At 39.1% G+C, this 18,324-nt stretch overlaps 1 protein-coding gene across 1 annotated transcript in view; it reads right to left on the reverse strand.

Moving 5' to 3' along the window:
* The window catches only part of NEMF (nuclear export mediator factor), a 39,777-nt gene that overhangs the window by 9,165 nt on the left and 12,288 nt on the right, over positions 1-18,324 (reverse strand). Inside the window, exons 11-25 of the mRNA XM_080928175.1 lie at positions 18,102-18,164; positions 16,953-17,030; positions 16,657-16,865; positions 16,274-16,465; positions 15,318-15,381; positions 12,960-13,048; positions 11,420-11,523; positions 10,394-10,456; positions 7,222-7,334; positions 4,543-4,600; positions 4,068-4,126; positions 3,871-3,991; positions 2,160-2,409; positions 424-466; positions 250-299 (exon numbers count right to left, since the gene is read on the reverse strand). Of these exons, the coding sequence (XP_080784301.1) occupies positions 250-299; positions 424-466; positions 2,160-2,409; positions 3,871-3,991; positions 4,068-4,126; positions 4,543-4,600; positions 7,222-7,334; positions 10,394-10,456; positions 11,420-11,523; positions 12,960-13,048; positions 15,318-15,381; positions 16,274-16,465; positions 16,657-16,865; positions 16,953-17,030; positions 18,102-18,164 (1,556 nt within the window). The remainder of the gene's footprint in view (positions 1-249; positions 300-423; positions 467-2,159; positions 2,410-3,870; positions 3,992-4,067; positions 4,127-4,542; positions 4,601-7,221; positions 7,335-10,393; positions 10,457-11,419; positions 11,524-12,959; positions 13,049-15,317; positions 15,382-16,273; positions 16,466-16,656; positions 16,866-16,952; positions 17,031-18,101; positions 18,165-18,324) is intronic.

Raw genomic sequence — 18,324 nt, forward strand, 5'->3', positions numbered from 1 at the left:
AAATATGTGTTAGGTAAGTGACTCTAAAACTTAGATTTATTATTTACTATTCTGTGTTTATGATGTGTGAACACATGCTATATGGCACACTTGGAGGTCAGAGGACAACTTTCAAAAGTCCGTTCTGCTGTCGGAGCTGCAGAGTGAACGTAGGTCACCAGGTTCCCACAGCAAGCATTTTTACCACCGAGGCATCTCCTCACCCAGATGTCAAGCTTTAAACCATGACTAGGTCATATAACACTTTACCTTCTCTCTTTGGCTGACAAATGTCTTCGGCTTTGTGATTTACTGTCACTCTATTAGAACAAAAAGAAAAAATTATGAGAACACTACAACTATTTTTTTCAAACAGTAAATTTTAAAGGAAAACTATTCAGAAAAACACTTCTTATTTTTAGCATAACTTCACAAATAACTTACTGAATTCAAAGATTCTTCTCTTGGAGCCAGTTTCTGTAGAGGCCTATAAAAACAAAAGGTTTTACTAGCCTATAAAAGCCATTCATTGCAAAGTCTTAACATATCCTCCATCTTCTTACTTATAATTTTACAAATCTTCAAATGTGGCAAATACAACCAAAGCATCTTCCTGTTCTTGTACACACTCTACATATGAGCGTTGTCTCTTCTGGAGACCATGTGGTGGGGATGACCCTGAACTTCTGCTCTCCTATCCTGGGTCTACAGCATCACACATACTTGCCAAGCTGCAGTCTCTGCCAGCTGCTGCTAGATGTTATCCACTAATAGTTCCACCAAATTCCTATGAAGGGAAATCCATTTTCTTAATATTTATTTATTTATTATCTATAAGTACACTGTAGCTGTCTTCAGACACATAAGAAGAGTACCTGATCTCATTACAGATGGCTGTGAGCCACCATATGGTTGCTGGGATTTAAACTCAGGACCTCTGGAAGAGCAGTCAGTGCTCTAACCACTGAGCCGTCTCTCCAGCCCAGAAATCCATTTACTAAGATAGAAATCAATGCTTAAACACAGAGTAGCTTGGCCAAGGAGATATCCTAAGACTTAATTTTGGCTGTCTGATATCTAAGCCATATTTTAGAATCCTGGTAATAATCCATAAACAAACAAAACAAACTAACAAAAACAGAAAAGGGATTTCTGTGAGTTCTGGCCCAGCCTGGTCTACATATCAAGTTCTAAGCTAGCCAGAGCTATTCAGTAAAGCTTGTCTCAGATAACAAAAAACAAGCAAGGACAATGTTCTATTCACTTGGTGGTAAGACAATGAAGACTGAAACATTAATTTATTTTATTTAAAACTATTCTTTTTTGTTTAATTCTGATTTTTTTTTTTTTTTTTTTTTTTTAACCTTTTTATTTTTTGAGACAGGGTTTCCTTGGCTATTCTGGAATTCTGTAGCTCAGAGATCCACCTTTCTTTACTGGAATTTAAGGAATGAAACGCTATGCCCAGCTTTAAAGCTGGTATTTATGTATATATGTCGTATGTAGGTATATGCACTTGAGTGAAGGTAGGCTGGAAGACAGCACTGATTTCCTGGAGATGCATTTACAGGCAGTTGTGCATGGCACAACATGGGTGCTGGGAACCACTCAGGTTCCCTATGTAAGCAATATACTTTCTTTTGCGCCATCTCCCCAGCCCCTTTGCAGTATTTTCAAATATAGTATATTTTAGTGGGGACTTCTTTTCCATTATCTCCTGAGTTCCCCTGGTAACCCTCACTGTAGTCTCCTTCCTTCTTTCATGTTGTGTGTCCATCTGCACACAACTACTTTACCCTCTCTTGGTCGGTCTCCTTTCTAGAGTTGTAGGCTTTGATCCAAACCCATTTCTATACACATTAGGTTTTTGTTTTTCTGAGTATGGATCACTTTCCTTAATATTTTATTTTCCTGAAAATGTCTTAATTTGTTTCTGCAATGCTGGGGTTTAAACCTGGCTTCCAAGCATTCGAAGAAAACTCCACCACTGAGCCACATCCCAGAACCTGCTGTTTCTAGTTTGACCTACTTTTGGCTAGGTTATATACTTTTTTCCCTTTGGTCCTAGGAATTTCTAGCAGGAGACCAATCAAATGCTGAAAAAACAAGACCACAAAGGAGGGTGAAAGTCCCTGAGGAATCCATGAAGAGTGAGTGAATGTAGTTCTTTTTAAAGTTACCTTTGGGACTGAAGATGGGACAGGTCAATGGTAGTATCAGGATACTCGAAAGTGTCTTCCTCCTCTTCCCTGACCTCAGTGGGCTCTTGATCTTTTGTGACTGTTTTGAGAGCTTCTCCATCTTCAGAGCTTAGCTCCTCTCTCCCACTGTGAACAGCAATGTCCTCTTGATCAACCTGAGTACTGAGTTCTACTTCTCCAGGAGTTCCATGTAACTCCTCAGCCTCTTCTTCACTGCTGTCGCCCCCTTCTGTGGAGTTGCCATAGGGAAAGTCAATGCCCTGACTCTATTCTGACCAAGAACAGCCCTTACATGACCTCCAAGATCATTTTACTACAAAAGTTTTTTGGACATTGCTGCTATTTCTGTAACAAACCCAAGCTGTCTGTCACTGCTACTTTCATAAAGCAAAACAATAAAAGTAGCTGTATAAGCTCTGCAACTTTATTAATTTGTAATGTAAACCAATATTCATTATACAACTTGCTTTACACTTAGGCAAAAGGAGTACTAATATTAATTGCCACTTTCAAGAATCGTCCTGAATTAAATAATATGTATCACTTTATGACAGGGACATGGCATGCATCAATCAATAAATAGACACAGCAGTTTTAAATTAAGCAACACAACATAAGTCTAGAAAGGAATAACCATAGAAGAGAGAACTAACTGCAGACAATGTACTCTTTTTAGGTGTACTCTGTTTAGGCTCCTTAGGCAGGCAGGTAATGTATTTTGTCAATCATAGTATCTGTACTGAATCAAATATATTACAAAAATCAACCAAAATTAGGTACAGTGGTTTATACCTGCAATATCAGTATTTGAAAACTGAGTCAGGATCAATCAAAAAAGCCTGGCCTGAACCAAAATTCTCATGTGAGAAATTATATACTTCACATAAAATCATCTTCCTATCATTTCTAACTCCTAAACCCAAATGGAAATGTTAATCCATATGTACCCAAGTTTACTTGTTATATATATTTACAACCTATCTTTCAAATGCTCAAATTGTACTAAAAGTACTTTGATTATAAACTTAACTATTTTTAATTTATTATTTGTTTTAATTCTTAGTATAAAAAAAGAGCGTATTTATTAATATTTCCAGAAATTGGTAGTACATTGGGGTCTTTTCACAATTCTGGATATCACAGAAAAGACAACTGCTTAAGATTTTAGAAATAAAACTAGAGAGTAAATAAAACTAAATCACAAGCCATGGCTAGATATTGGTGACTTTCTGAAGTACTATCTAGCCCTTGGGAGACAAAGACAGAAGGACTGATGCAAGTTCATATGGTCCGTATGACGAGTCCCAGGCAGGCCACAGTCACATAGTAGTATCTTGCTTGCCTCAAGAGAAAAACAAAGTCTCAAGGTTATATGGTCAACTGCTTGCCTTTCAGGCACAAGGGTATAAACTGATGCACTGAAGGCATGTGGGGAGAAATCAACAACACAGCAGGTGTGGTGGTGTGCATCTGTAAGCTGTGTACAGATGGGGAGGAGACAGGCTCTTCTGGCCAGCCAGCCAGCAACTCCAGACCAGTATAAAACCCATCTCCAAAGAGATGTACACAGTGCCTGAGAACACCTGTCATCATCCTCTGGCTTCCATACACAAGAGCACATACACACACACACACACACACACACACACACACACAATTACACGCCAACTTATTATAACACATGAACTACCTAGTTGTTCCATGTCTTCTGACATGAGTTCGCTTGTGCAGCTTGTCAGTGTTTCCATGTCTTCATCCTGCACTCTGACTTTTCGTTCACCTCGATGTCTCCAGACACAAGACTCATCTACCTAGAGAAGAAGTCCTTCCTCACTACTGGAACTTTAGGAAGGGTATAGAATTATGCCTAAAGAAAGTAAAGAGTACCTTAAAAAGGAAGCTAAATCCCATCATTAGGTATGAAGGAGGAAGAAAATTCTTTTTTCCTAAAAAAGATAATATACATTAATGATTATAAAAATCTGTTTTCTCCAGTTTTTTGTCTGAAAATATTCTATACCTATGATTATATATATTTTACCTTGTACTATAACATGAACATTTACAAAATTTAGTATTATGTATAGGAAAAATTATCAAGAAGTATGAATGCTTGTTCCCATCTCTCGATTTGTCGTAACCATAATAATCTATTTTTATTTTTTAAAAGTTAGGCTATAATTCTTACCCTTATAATTAAAGTATATGAAATACATTCTCATTAATAAATGCCATGCCAAGGCAAAAGTTATTTCATAACAAAATTTATATGTGCAACTACAACAAACTACTACTCTATGAAAGTCTTTAAATGGCTCTTGCCTCCATAATCCATGTTACGGGTATTGTGTTAAGCTGTTACCTCTTATCATGAAGCTTCCTGTTGTTAAATATTCTCCTGTTGGTGCTGTTTTAGACACCTGAGGAACACAATGATGCATTATACTCTTATCTAAAGAAAAACAATCAAGACAGGCTCTGAGGTGTTACAGGCTGGCCTTGATCCTGCTATATAACCGAGGATGGCCTTCTAATCCATCCATCTCTGGAGTGCCAGGGCTACCACTGTGCCCTACCAGGCCTCCTTTAAGTGGCTCTGGGCTCTATGCATACCAGGAAGGTACTCCACCCAAATGAGCTACACCTTCAGTCTCTTAGGATGCTTTTTCAAAAAGATTTTTTTCTTCTACCCAAGAGAAGGAAATAACAACATTCAAGGAAGCAACTTTATGCCCTAAAACCTTTGTAACTTAGCAAAATTTCTCAATACTGAAGACACAGATACATACTTCCAATGACAGATATATTTGACAACAATAAATGAAGAAATAACAAATCTACTACTCCAATAAAATGCCACAGACTGCACTGAAACTAGCTTTTGCTTCCAGAATAGTAATGTAACGAGAAAACAAGTTTAATTACAAGCTCATTACAAAACCTTACTGGAAGATAAAATTACAATCATTAAAAACCCTTTCTGGAATTCTTTTTTTTTTTTTTTTTTGGTAGTAAAACAGCTTTTCTTTTCCTTAAAAAAATATATATTTTGAAAGATTTTTCTTTTCCAAGACAGGTTTCTCTGTGTAGCCCTGACTGTCCTTGAATTAAGAGGTCAGTCTGCTTCTGCTCCCACAAGTGCCAGGGACTAAAGGTTTTCTGCTGCCACATCCCAGCTTTGAAAATTTTAAATAGTGTCTATCTATGTGTGCTTGTGTGTGATTATGTGCATGTGAGTGTAAGTGCCTGCTGAGTTTACAAGAGGGTGCTGGATCTCCTGGAGCTGGAGTTACAGGTAGTTGTAATCAAGATACTAGGAATTTAATATGCATGTGTAAACTCCTCTGTATGCTGTGGAAATCAGAGGACCACTCATAAGAAGCTGGTTCCCTCTCTCACTGTTTGTATCCTAGGGACTGAATTCAGGTCATTAGGCTTGATGACTAGGGCTTTTATGAGCCACCTCCTCAGCCACTAAAATAAGGATAACAGAACTTTAAAAAATATGGTTGGTAAAACAAAGTAAAGGAGCTTATCCCAAAGATTTTACACATTTGTAATTACTCTAAACTTGAGAGTATATTTTTGGTTCTCAACAGGAAACCACTTTAATTAATAGTAGAGGTATAAAGTATTAGCTCTCAAAGATTAATTTCCTAAAACCACATCAGAGAATAGCAATATAAATAACATAAAATAAAACAATTCTCAAGGACAATAATGAAATTCATTTTTTTAAACTACCACTTAAGTTTTGACTCTAGTAGAAGTGACACATCATCAGGTATGATTCTTGAGAATATGGATTGACTTGCAGTGGGGATCAAATACAAAAAGGAGTAACATCCAAGAGCACTAACAGCTGGGTGGCATAGGACTCTAGTCCCAGGACCTGAATGACTGAGGTGAGAGGACGGAGAGTTCAAGTCCTGCGTAGGATATAAAGTGAGTTCAATGACAGCTAGGGAAACGTAAATCTTAAAACAAGAGCGAGCCAAGGGCACTTGCTCAGAATGCAAGCCTCTAAGTGCAGTCCAGGACAACAACAACAAAACAAACAAAAGAACCACCCCAGCATAAAGAAGGGCGCTTACTAAAACCAAGTGAATACATAAAACACAGGTCAGGCCTCTTTTCTGAAAAGGCAAAAGAGAATTCAGAAACTTCTAATTTTAGGGAAAAAGGGTTTACTTGTTCAACATTTCTGTCACTAGGAGATCATTCTCTATCCAGCAGAACTCTATAGGTCACCCTCTTCATTTGGCTCCTCATCCAAATCTTACCAATTCCTGTTATTTTATTCAACATGGTAGCTCCTCTGACTCTATTCCATTGTCTGTTTTAAAATGTTTCTTGGGGCTGGAAAGATGGCTCAGCAGTTAAGAGCACTGACTGCTCTTCAAGAGGTCCTGAGTTCAAATCCCAGCAACCATATGGTGACTCACAACCATCTATGATGAGATCTGATGCCCTCTTCTGGTGTGTCTGAAGACAGCTACAATGTACTTACATATAATAAATAAATCTTTTAAAAAAATGTTTCTTGCTGGGTGGTGGTGGAGCACACCTTTAATCTCAGCACTCAGGAGGCAGAGGCAGGGGGATCTCTGAGTTTGAGGCCAGCCTGAACTACAAAGTGAGTTCAAAGGCAGCCAAGAATACATAGAAAAATGCTGTCTTGAAAAACCAAATTAAATAAATGAATAAATAAATAAATAAATACTCCCCGTCCCTGTCCTTCTTAGCAGGTTATGTGGTGTTCACACCTTTAATCCAGGCATTCATAAGACAGAGACAAGCAAATCTTTGTGACCAGCCCGGTCTACATAGCAAGTTCCAGACTGAAGTTACACAGTGAGACCCTGCTAAAAAAAACAAGAAAACTGTATTGTTTTCTTCCTCACCTAGTAGTGTATATTTTTCTCTACTAAACATAAACTTTATCAAGGTAGGTATACTTTGCCTATCTTCTATATCCTAGACATTTATAATGAGGTATAAACTCTTAGAGATCAAGAAAATGGACTACAGCCCGTATTACCTGATGATGGTACACCCACCAAGCACTAGTGATAACACGTGCATCCCAAGCAGCACTGTAGCAAAGTGCCATTGTGCCTGCTTCAGTCAAAGTCCGAGGAGGGATGGGTTCTCCTATAATAGCAAAGCTGTTTCAATACCAAAGTACAGGGTTTCTACAGAGCAAGATGTCAGCTACTCTAAGCATAACTTTGTATAACAGAGACAGCACAGATACCACATTTCATTTCAAGATTCTACTTGCCTATCTACCTACCTGTTTTGTAGTGTTAGAGACCAAAAACCAAAATTTTACATTTTATTTCTTGTACTTGTTTGTGTGTGTTTTGATGCATACATAAGATAATGAAGTGTGACTACTACTACTACATATATAATTCCAAAACATTTCCACCAGGACCCCCCAGAAGCAACCTTGTATGTATTAGTAACATTCCTACTTCCTTTCTAAATTTGGCTCCCTGTAATCACTAAGTTACTACAAGTTCAGATGGTCCTCAGGCTTCTGCCCTGGGAGTATAGGTATGATCTGCCAGCCTGGCTTTTTTTTTTTTTTTCCTTTACTTTCCTTTTTACAGATTTTTCTCTATAGGCATCTCTATATTAGTAAGTTCATTACTAGTTTAATGATGTAATGAATTAAAAGCCAGGGTTTCGTGCATATTAGAAAGGTACTGTACCAACAAGCCATAACTCCTATTTCTTTCTTTGTAAAGACAAAATCTTACACAGCCCAGACAGCTGTATGACTGTTGTTGGATAGCTGACAACCGAGTTGAATTTCTGATCCTTTCACCTCTGCTTCCCGGATGCTAGTACTACAGCCTTGTACCTGCATGCCTAGTCTGTGTGGCACTGGAGATCAATGAATGTGTTAGAGAAGCACTCTTCTGAGCTACATCCCACACTCCCCTTTCTATCCTTTAAATGTTATTATGTCTGGTTTATCAATTTGTTCATTGCTAGTTATGGAGGTTTCAGTGAGAAACCCCCTATAAATTTCAGGCAATGGAATACTTGGATCCCAGTGGGTGAGTGCTTGGGAGGAATTTGGGGATGGTATAACCTTGTTGAAGGAGGTGTGTTACTTGGGGTGGCTTAAGGTTTGAGAAGCCTTCTACTATCCCCAATATAATCTTTCTGACCTGTTTGTACAGCTGGATATAAGCTCTCAGCTGCTGCTCCAGCACCCTGACACCACTGTTGACAACCTGTCTTTCATCAAAAATTCCTTTTTTTTTAAAAGATCTTATTTACTTATTTTATATGAATACACTGTTGCTGTCCTCAGACACACAAGAAGAGGACATTGGATACCATTACAGATGGTTGTGAGCCACCATGTGGTTGTTAGAAATTGAATTCAGGACCTCTGGAAGAGCAGCCAGTGAGCCACCTCTCCAGCCCCCGAAAACACCTTTAATATCAGCATTCAGGAGGTGAGGAAAGAGGATCTCTGAGACTCTAAAGCTGGCCTGGTCTACATAGTGAGTTCCAGGCCAGCCAGAGCTAGATAGAGACCTTGTCTCCAAAAACAAAAAAGCAAACAAAAAGCAAACATACACATTCATGTCCACACACACACACACACGCCCACACCAAACACATATAAATGTATACACACATAAATAAATAAAAGATCATATTTTTTTAACTTGTCAGTTTGAGCATCTTTAATTTCATTTTATTGCAAAAAAAAAAAAAAAAAAAAAAAAAAAGCAACTTTGAGGAGGAAAGGGTTTATTTGGTTTACATATCTAGTGCATTAAGGGAAGCCAAGAAAAAATCCTCAAAGCAGGCAGCAACCTGAAGACAGAGCTGACGCAGAGGGCATGAAGTGCTGCTTACTGGCCTGCTCATGGCTTACTCAGCATCAAGGGCCACCAGCCCAGAGCTATCCCTACCCACAGCAGACTGGGCCCTCCCACATCAAATGACTTATTTAAGCCCAAAGAGTCACTACATAGTCTAGGCTGACCTGAAATTTGGTTATCCTTCTGCCTTAGCCTCCGGTTTTGAGTCTAGGATTTTCTTTTCTTCCCACTTTTTTGTTTTTTGTTTTTGTTTGTTTTCAATACAGGGTCTCCCTGTGTAACCTTAGCTGTCTTGAAACCTCCTCTGTAGACCACGCTAGCCTCAAACTCAAGAGATCTGACTGCAGTTCCCTCCTGAGTGCTGGATTAAACGTGTGCACTATCACTACCCAGGGCATTGGGGGGGGGGGGGTTAAGAGGGTAGCAGAGGCAGAGAGAGAGAAGACAGTAGAGAAGTAGAGGCCGGCCATGAGCACATAGAGGGAGAGGGGGGAGAGGAGGGCGGGGGAGGGGGGAGCAAGAGCAGGAACAAAGAGAGCAAGAGAGTACCTAACTCAGTCTTTTACTTGTTATGGATTTATTTCAATTTTCTATTTCTTCTATCATATGATCTATATGGAGAATGTTCTCTGTATACTTGTTAGGCAGTGTTCTAGAGATATTGTTAGGTTTAGTTATCAATGTGTTCAATATTAATCTAATGTTTTAATTATTCTATTGATGTTCAGTGTTAATATGTCAAGATATTATCTTATGTAGTTGTATCTACCCAACTCCATTACTGTCTGGTTCCCCCCATATATTATAGGACACAATTTGCTGGACACACATGATCTTGTATCATTACATCTTTTTTCATCTCTTTTTTGTTGTTTGCAGTACTGGAGGCTAACTACCAATTCTTGATTATCAGTTATATTAAGAATACTTTCAGGAGCTGGAGAGATGGCTCAGAGGTTTAGAGCACTGACTGCTCTTCCAGAGGTCCTGAGTTCAATTCTCAGCAACCACATGGTGGCTCACAGCCATCTGTAATGGGATCCAACGTCCTTTTCTGGTGTGTGTGAAGACAGCTATGTTGTACTCATATACATAAAATAAAGTAATTCTAATTAAAAACAAAACAAAACTGCTTTCAGGAGGCCATAGATGGCTCAGCAGTGAAGACTGCACACTGTTCTGGCAGAGGACCTGAGGTCAGTTCAGAGCCCAAATGCCTGACTCTACCTCCAGGGGATTCAACACTGTCTTCTCTTCGGACTCAATGGGCCCTGCGTGGATTACATGTGCACATTCCCATAGACACACACAAATGCAACAATAAAATATATTAAGGGAAGAAAATTCCAGACATATTACCTGTTGGATTCTTAATCACACAGCTGGTAGCTCCATGAAGATCAGCATGCACATAAATATCTCCTTAAATAAAGACAAACATGAAATAATTGTTACTTTAAGTCTTAGTTCTTTTGGGCTTTTTGTTTTGTTTTGCTTTCTTCCAAATTATTCAAGATTTTATATGCATGAGTGTTCTGCCTGCATAGATGTAAGTGAAGCACCTGCATGCAGTGCCTAAAGCAGGAAGGAAAAGGCACTAGATCCTCTAGAACTGGAGTTACAGGTGGTTGTGAACCATCGTGTGATTGCTGGGAACTGAACTCAGGTCAGCTGCAGGAGACACAGAATTAACTGCTGAGCCATCTCTCCAGCTCGCTTCCCTTCCTTTTGAAACAAGTTCTCCTTATGTTACTTAGGTCATTCTGGAACTTCTGGGACCAAGTGGTCCTCTAGACTGCCTCTTTAGCAGCTGCACCTGTAGTTATGCACTACACATCAGCTCCAAGTCCTGTTTTTGAACTGAAAAAATGGTTGCAAACTTTGGCACCAAAACACTAACCTTTAAAATGTGATCCAGGCTGGAGAGATGGCTCAGTGGTTAAGAGCACTGACTGCTCCTCCAGGGGTCCTGAGTTCAAATCCCAGCAACCACATGGTGGCTCACAACCATCTGTAATGGGATCTGATGCCCTCTTCTGGTGTGTCTGAAGACAGCTTGTGTGTGTGTGTGTGTGTGTGTGTGTGTGTGTGTGTGTGTGTGTGTGTGTGTAAAATAAATAAAATGTGATCCACCATGACATGGAGAACTGTAAATTATTTTATAAATATAGCAGAAGACCAAAAGTCCAACAAAACAGATTAGCTCAGCAATACTACTTTTGCAATGCCTACTTAACAAAAAGTGGCAGAGACGTCAACAAAATATAATTCATAAGTGTGAAATCTCCAATTCTGTCAGACAAGAGTAGAAGATAAAACCAGTGCCTATTAATGAAACAACTGATAAATCACTTAAGAGAAAATTTTATACAGTTTTAATCTCACCTGGCGTTAAGTATCTTTTTACAATAATCTCATTCTGTTGCTGATCCCGACCACCTATAATTAGATAGTTCTCTGAACTAATGAACCACAGAAATTTCTCAAACCTATAGAAAAAAAAACAAAGTTAACATTTTTGGTTTAAAAAAAAGCCTGAATTCATACTATTTTTAAAACAAAATATAACAAAAGTTGTCATGCCTGCATAGAAGATATCAACAATCCAATGGCACAATTACCATTCAAGCACCAGGCAAATTTTACTAAAAACACATAATATAGTTTTTACAAGAATCTTCAAAGAAATTAAATTCTGTCAGGGCATAGTGGCACTTGCCAGTACTGGGGAGGCAGAAATAAGAGAATCACTGTGAGTTCCAGGCCACCCCGTGAGACAATGGGACCCTAGTTTCTCTCTGTCGAGGGAGGAGAGGAAGAGGCAAAGATGGGGAAGAAGAGAAGGAGAAACTAAATCCTATAAAAAACGTCATCTCACTAGGTATGGTGGAGAGACTTACCTATGTTCCTAGCACTCAGACGATGAGGCAGAAGAATCTCAAGTTACATTGCACATGCTAGGCAAGCACTCTACCCCTTAAGCTACGCTACCACTTTCGAGTTAGGTTGATCCCACACAGCTAGGCTCAAGCAGTCTTCCAGACTCAGCCTCCTAAGCAGTTAGCAACCAGTTGTGTGTCACTGCACTAGCCAAGCGCCCACCTCCCTCCCACCCTATAGCTGAGTTACATGGCTGCAGTTATAGGTGGTTGTAAACTGTCCAACATAGGTGCTGGAAACTGAATTCAAGTCCTTTGCCAGAATAATATGTGCTCTTAACCACTAAGCCATTTCTCCAGCCCTAAAGTAATTTTTTTTTTTAATCCAAAGGAAGATGAAACAACAACAGAAAAACCAAGCAAGAAAAGAAGACAGAATACTACATGGCTCAGCTACAACAGAATATCAATCCATAAAGATGCTAAAGTTGATTATCAACCTTGACAAAATTAAGTCTGAATGTAACTTAGCTCAGTGGAAACTGAAATTCTCATCTTCTGTAATGAGAGATCAATGGAGGACTACAGACAACAAACACCGTGAGTATAATGCAGGCTATTACAGAGAGAAACGGGAGAATGTAAGTACCAGGACTAGGAGAGGAAGCAGGCACTAGAGAGGGCTCAGTGGGGAAAGGCACTTGCGAACAAACCTGAGTTTAACCCCTAGAGCCCATATGGTAGAGGGAGAGAGACAACCATGAATACTGGCCTCTGACCTCCTCCCTATGTGCTCCACGACAGATTTCCCACTTACACACACAGACACCACACAGTAAATGAATGACTAAGTAACACACAGAAAGAGCTAGAAAGAGCTAGAACTAAGAAGTAGTTTTATTGGGAGAACAGGCAGTGGCATAAGGATGAAGAATTATGGGAGTGCTGGTTTGACAGCTAGCTCTGGATAACTGCCTGACATTCTAAAGGATATACATAATTCCAATAAAAAGAAAACTAAACCTAAAAAAGAGCAAAACACTTACCAATACACTTTTCTTGCTTTCTGGATAGAAGTAACTGTTTGTACTTCTTTTAAGGTTTGCTTTGTTTTCTTCTCTGCTGATTTAAATGCCTATTTATAGAAAATTTTAAATAATGTTAAGATGAATTTGCATAGCACTGAAGTACACAACAGCATAACAAATTGCTTTAGACAGCTTTCACCATACTGCCCAGGCTTGCTCTAACTCAGAGACCATCTTGTCTCAGTCTCATGGATTACAGGAACATGCCAACACACCCAGCTTAATAAAGAACTTTTAAGGGCCCAAGAGATGGTTCAGTGAGTAAAGGCACTTTGCTGTCAGGCCTGACAACCTGAGTTTGATACCCAGCACCTACAAATTGCCCTCTAATCTCTAATCTCTAATCTAATGTACTAGGTGCAAAAATATTAAACAGAAGAAATATTTTATGTCATAAAGTGATTTGATTTATATACATAAATATATGTATAATGAAAAATAAAAGGTATTTGCCTTAAAAAGTAAAATAAATTAAATATTTTATTTTTTATTATATGCAAAGTTTTAAGACCTACAAATTAAGAACTTCCTTGTTGCTTGGAATGATAGTGTACTCCTATAATCTTAACACCTGAGAGACAGAGGCAAGAAGATCTTGAGTTTGAGGCTGGCTATAAAAAGTATGAGGCCAGCCTGAATTCTAGAGACTAGATCGAGGAGGTTACTCATTTAACAGATATTAAAGTATCAACTTTGTCCCTGACAATACGCTAGAGCACTGATTCTCAACTTGTGGGTCACGACCCCTTTGAGAACTGAACACTTCTACAGGGGTTGCATATCAAATATCCCGCATATCAGATATTTACAATATGACTAATTGCAAAATTATAGTTATAAATGGCATGGTTGGGGGTCACTACGACATGAGAAACTGTATTCAAGGGTTGCAGCATTCGAAAGGTTGAATGCTCTAGAAACTAGAACACAGCAATGAACAAAACAACATGACACACTTTGTTACTGTTATACTATATAACTCTGGCTGGCCTGGAACTCAATACATAGCCCTCACCAAATAGACCAGGCTGACTTCAAACACAGATATCCACCTGCCTCTGCCTCCCTAGTGCTGGGATTAAAAACATGTGTTGCTACACCTGGCAACGATGATATTTTTATGGGCTTACATTCTAAAGGAAAAACACAAATATTCAAATAGTTTTTATATCAGTTGAAGAGCTAAGAAAAACAGCAATGTGAGACTGAAAACAGCATTATTTTTAATAAAACTGGTCAACAAAGGTTTCTCTGATGCACTTAGACAGATGTGTAAATGAACAAAAGGATAAAAACCTTGAGAACCTGATGGCAGAGCACTTGAGCGTGAGAGCACCAAGTACAAAGATCCTGAGAACAGCAGTGCACTGCGGTTCTAGGAACAGCCAAGATCCAGTGTGGCCAGAAAGAGTAGGTAGAAAGAAAAATTCAGGCGATGAGGTAAAAGGTAAACATCATGCAGCGCTAGACAAAGAGCTCTAAATTGTATTAGGATGGGAGGGAAGCTTTTGAGTGGAGAAAAGAACAATAGACTTTGCTTGTGATTGAAATATCACTATGCTGATGAGAACAGAATGCATGGGGGAAAGGGAGAGAGCAATCCCATAAGCCTACTCACGTGAATACAGATAACCAAGGTCTGAACCAAAGGAATAACGAATCATGCTCAGATTCTGCTCACACTTTGTGGCGGTTGTGTGTGTGCTTTTGTCTCGTGTCAAAGGCTGGTCTCAAACTGATGGTACAGCTTTGGATGACCTTGAACTCATGATCATTCTGCCTCCACTTCCCAAATCCTGAAACCCTGGTCAAGTGACATAGTTCTCAGGTTTTGCTTATGCATTAAATTGAGAACCAAAAGTAAGTGGGACTGGCAAGATGGCGCAGGGGTAAAAAAAAAAAAAAAAAAAAAAAAAAAACGCACTTGCTGCAAAGCCTGACATGAGTTTAATCTCTGAAGCCCACATACAGGCAGGAGAGACATAACTTTACAAAACTGTCCTCTGGCTGACATGTTCCCTGCGGTGCAGTGCACATACACATGCACACATACTAACAACAGTAAACGACAGAGCTACATATGGTTTAAGAGGAAAGAGCCCTGGATATTTCTAACATGTGAGCAGATGAGAACGAAAGTGCTACTTGCTGAGCTGGGGAAAGAGGGAAGTGCAGGGTTGGGGAAGAAAGTAAATACATGAAATATGCACATTTAAAGCAAAATTAAAACTAAGAGATTTCTAAATTAGAAAACCCTACTTAAACAAAAAGTCAATAAAACTGCCCAAAACAATGAGCACCACTGTATTATGTTACCTTCTCAGCAGCTTCAACAGTCCTCTGTGTCTTTTTAGCAGCATACCTCTTATGATCATAGTATCTAGAAAAATAAATCTATCTTAAATATTTAAGTGAAATCTTTTTCTAGTTTTTAACTTTAAAGTCTTAAGTCATATAGAACCAAGTTGTATAGAGCACAAAATTAATTTTAACAAAAGAAGTATACACACATTCCATAGCAGCTCTCTCCTCCCTGAACCTCTACCTTCCAGGAGGGTGATGCTAAGAGACCCAGGAAGTGAACATACTTCACAGGTCTGAGAAAGCTGTAGCCTGCAAGATTCAGGGTCTCCCTCCAGTTAGAGAACCAGTAAAAGCTGCTTGAGAAGGAGTCTCCCAACTGAACTGCAAGCGAACTCTTGGACAGTACAGGCCTGCAGATACACAGCTTTCCTGAAGCATTACCCATGCTGAGGTGGGCTCAGAGATGTGGGTGCTTCTGCATTATCCTTGCTCCAGTGATCAGCACTAACTCATAAACCAGTGAGTAACACCAATAAAAACTCACTGGTTCATCAGGTTAGACTTTAGTGCAACTGTTATTTTAGCTTGTTATGAATTTCTTAACAAATTTCTTAGGGATGTCTGAGTGCCTGTGTGCGTACATGTGTTTCATTTCCCCAGAAAAAGTCTTTAATACAACAAGCAAAATAAAGACTGTTGTTAATAACCTACTGATTTACTGCACATACACTACCAAGAATTTACAATACGGGCTGGAGATATGACGCAAACGTTCAGAGCACAAGGTGCTTTTCCAGAGGACCCAGGCTTTGTTCCTGACACCACACTGATGCTCACAACCACCTGTAACTCCAGTTCCAAGGGATCTGATGCCCTTTTCTGGCTTCCTCAAGCACCAGGCACATACTGGTGCACATAATACATGTGGGCAAAATATTCATAAACAGACTTACTGGTTAAATGCTTACTTTTTGGCATTAGCATAGGCTGACAGGCTGAGGTCCACATCAACAAGCAGCGGCTTGTTCTTCTGAGGCTTCTGCAGCTGCTTGTTCTTTTGCTTTTTTTTTTTCCCTTTTGGTGCTTCAGCATCGCAGTTCTCAATGCTGGCATCACCATCACCATCACCATCTTCCTCCTCTGATAACAAGTATGGATTTCTATTAAAAATATTCAATAGTATTTCACTAATGTCGATGATATCACTTTTCATTTCAAAATTTCCTCAAAAAAATTAAAAATGATTTCATTGTATATTTCCTATTTCTGAGAATTCCCAAAGAAAAATTAAGAACGCAATGAACAATGAACAGGATAACAGCGAGCACTAACTGGTAAGACCCACACTTACCGTAGCAGCATCGTGACATGGTTTGTTTGCAGTTTTAGCTCTTTGATTGCACATGCAACAGGGTCTCCCTGGGCTTGTGCTTCTTTCACAATCACTCCGATTTCTGTCCAGTCTATCTGGTTGGCTAATGCACTCCGCACCACCTGGATGGCTCTGTCGACTATCTGCAGGTTCATCTCTATGAGCTCTCCTTTCAGTTTGTCAATTTCCTTAAGAAACACAAAAAGTGAATTTACTATAACACCAGCTGAGAGTGTCGTTTTCTGGAAAGCATTAGAAGAATTGAACATTAATACCTGAGCCTGCTGAAGGGCTTCTAATCTGTTTTCATGATCCTTCCGGACATTATCTAATTTCTTCAGTGCTTGTTTTTCCTTACAGTAACAAAACAGATTTTTCAAAAGTTAGATTTCTCTCAATGCCCAGCACTTCCACCCTTCCCTCCATTCCTAAAGCTCACTGTGTCAGTGGTTCTACTCTGTCACTACTGTCACACAGGCAACTTAGTGTCCCCAAAGGTCACTCCCTGAAGCCTTACCCTCTTAGATATGTCATGCTGATATATTACCTCTGTCTACCTTCTACTCCCTATAGAGAATGTGTGCTTTGGTTTCAGATAAATTATACATGAACTATGACCCCAATTCAATTGGCATTATTCAAACAGGCAGAATTCAAGATTTCCTATGATATACTAGGTAGATTTTTCTTTCTTAGGTGGTATGCACAAAAAATATAATAAATCTGGTATCAGACAAGGACCAACTTTTAAAACAGCTTAACAAAAACAGAATAAAGTTTATAATAAAAAAAAAACTTAGTACAGAAAATACATTTTCCCTCCTCTGGCTCATGAAAACTAACATGTTTCTCAGAACTCATAATGACCAAGTTTCAGAAGCTCTAGGATGGTTTAATATACTGAGTCATATGAGGGTATATAACAGACTAATGTTCCCACTAGATTTCATTTCCTTTAAAAGATATGAAATTAGAATATTAGGGGTGGGGATGGGGATGAAATGAGGGCATATCTCTCAATGAGACTCCCCTGAGCTTTTATCTTAAACTAAGAGAAGAGCTAGTTATGGTGAGATGCCTTCAATCCCAAATCTCCATGTTCGAGGCCAACTTGGTCTAAATATTTAGCATCAGGCTAGCCAGAATTGTACAATGAGTCCTTATCTCAAAAACAAAACAATAGGGCTGAAGAGAAATGCTCAGTGGTTAAGAGCACTTACTGCTCTTCCAGGGGACTAGAGTTCAGTTCTCAGCAACCACATGACGGTTATCTGTAACTCCAGTTCCAGGGGATCTGATCTGAGAGCTCCCATACAATGTCCCATACTTCTGGAAGGCAACTGATTCTTAAATGAAAGCAATATCTACCCTCTAAACCACTCTGACTAGCTAGTTCAATATAAATATTTTAAATAATACTATACCTGTTGTAAAGCTTTTAAGTCAATTTTCTGACCTTCTATCTTGGAATAAAATTCATCCACGGCCTTATTTAAAAACAAAAACAAAAAACAATTGGCTATAAGGAAAAAAAGCACAGTCTCTACCTTGCACACACAGCATCAGCCTGTTCTATACCACAGTGCCCTCCCCACCTGACCACATTTCCAGTGACCTGTCCTACAACTAACATTGTCAAGAATAAAA

Source organism: Micromys minutus, assembly GCF_963924665.1.
Source record: "Micromys minutus genome assembly, chromosome: 1".
NCBI lineage: Eukaryota > Metazoa > Chordata > Mammalia > Rodentia > Muridae > Micromys > Micromys minutus.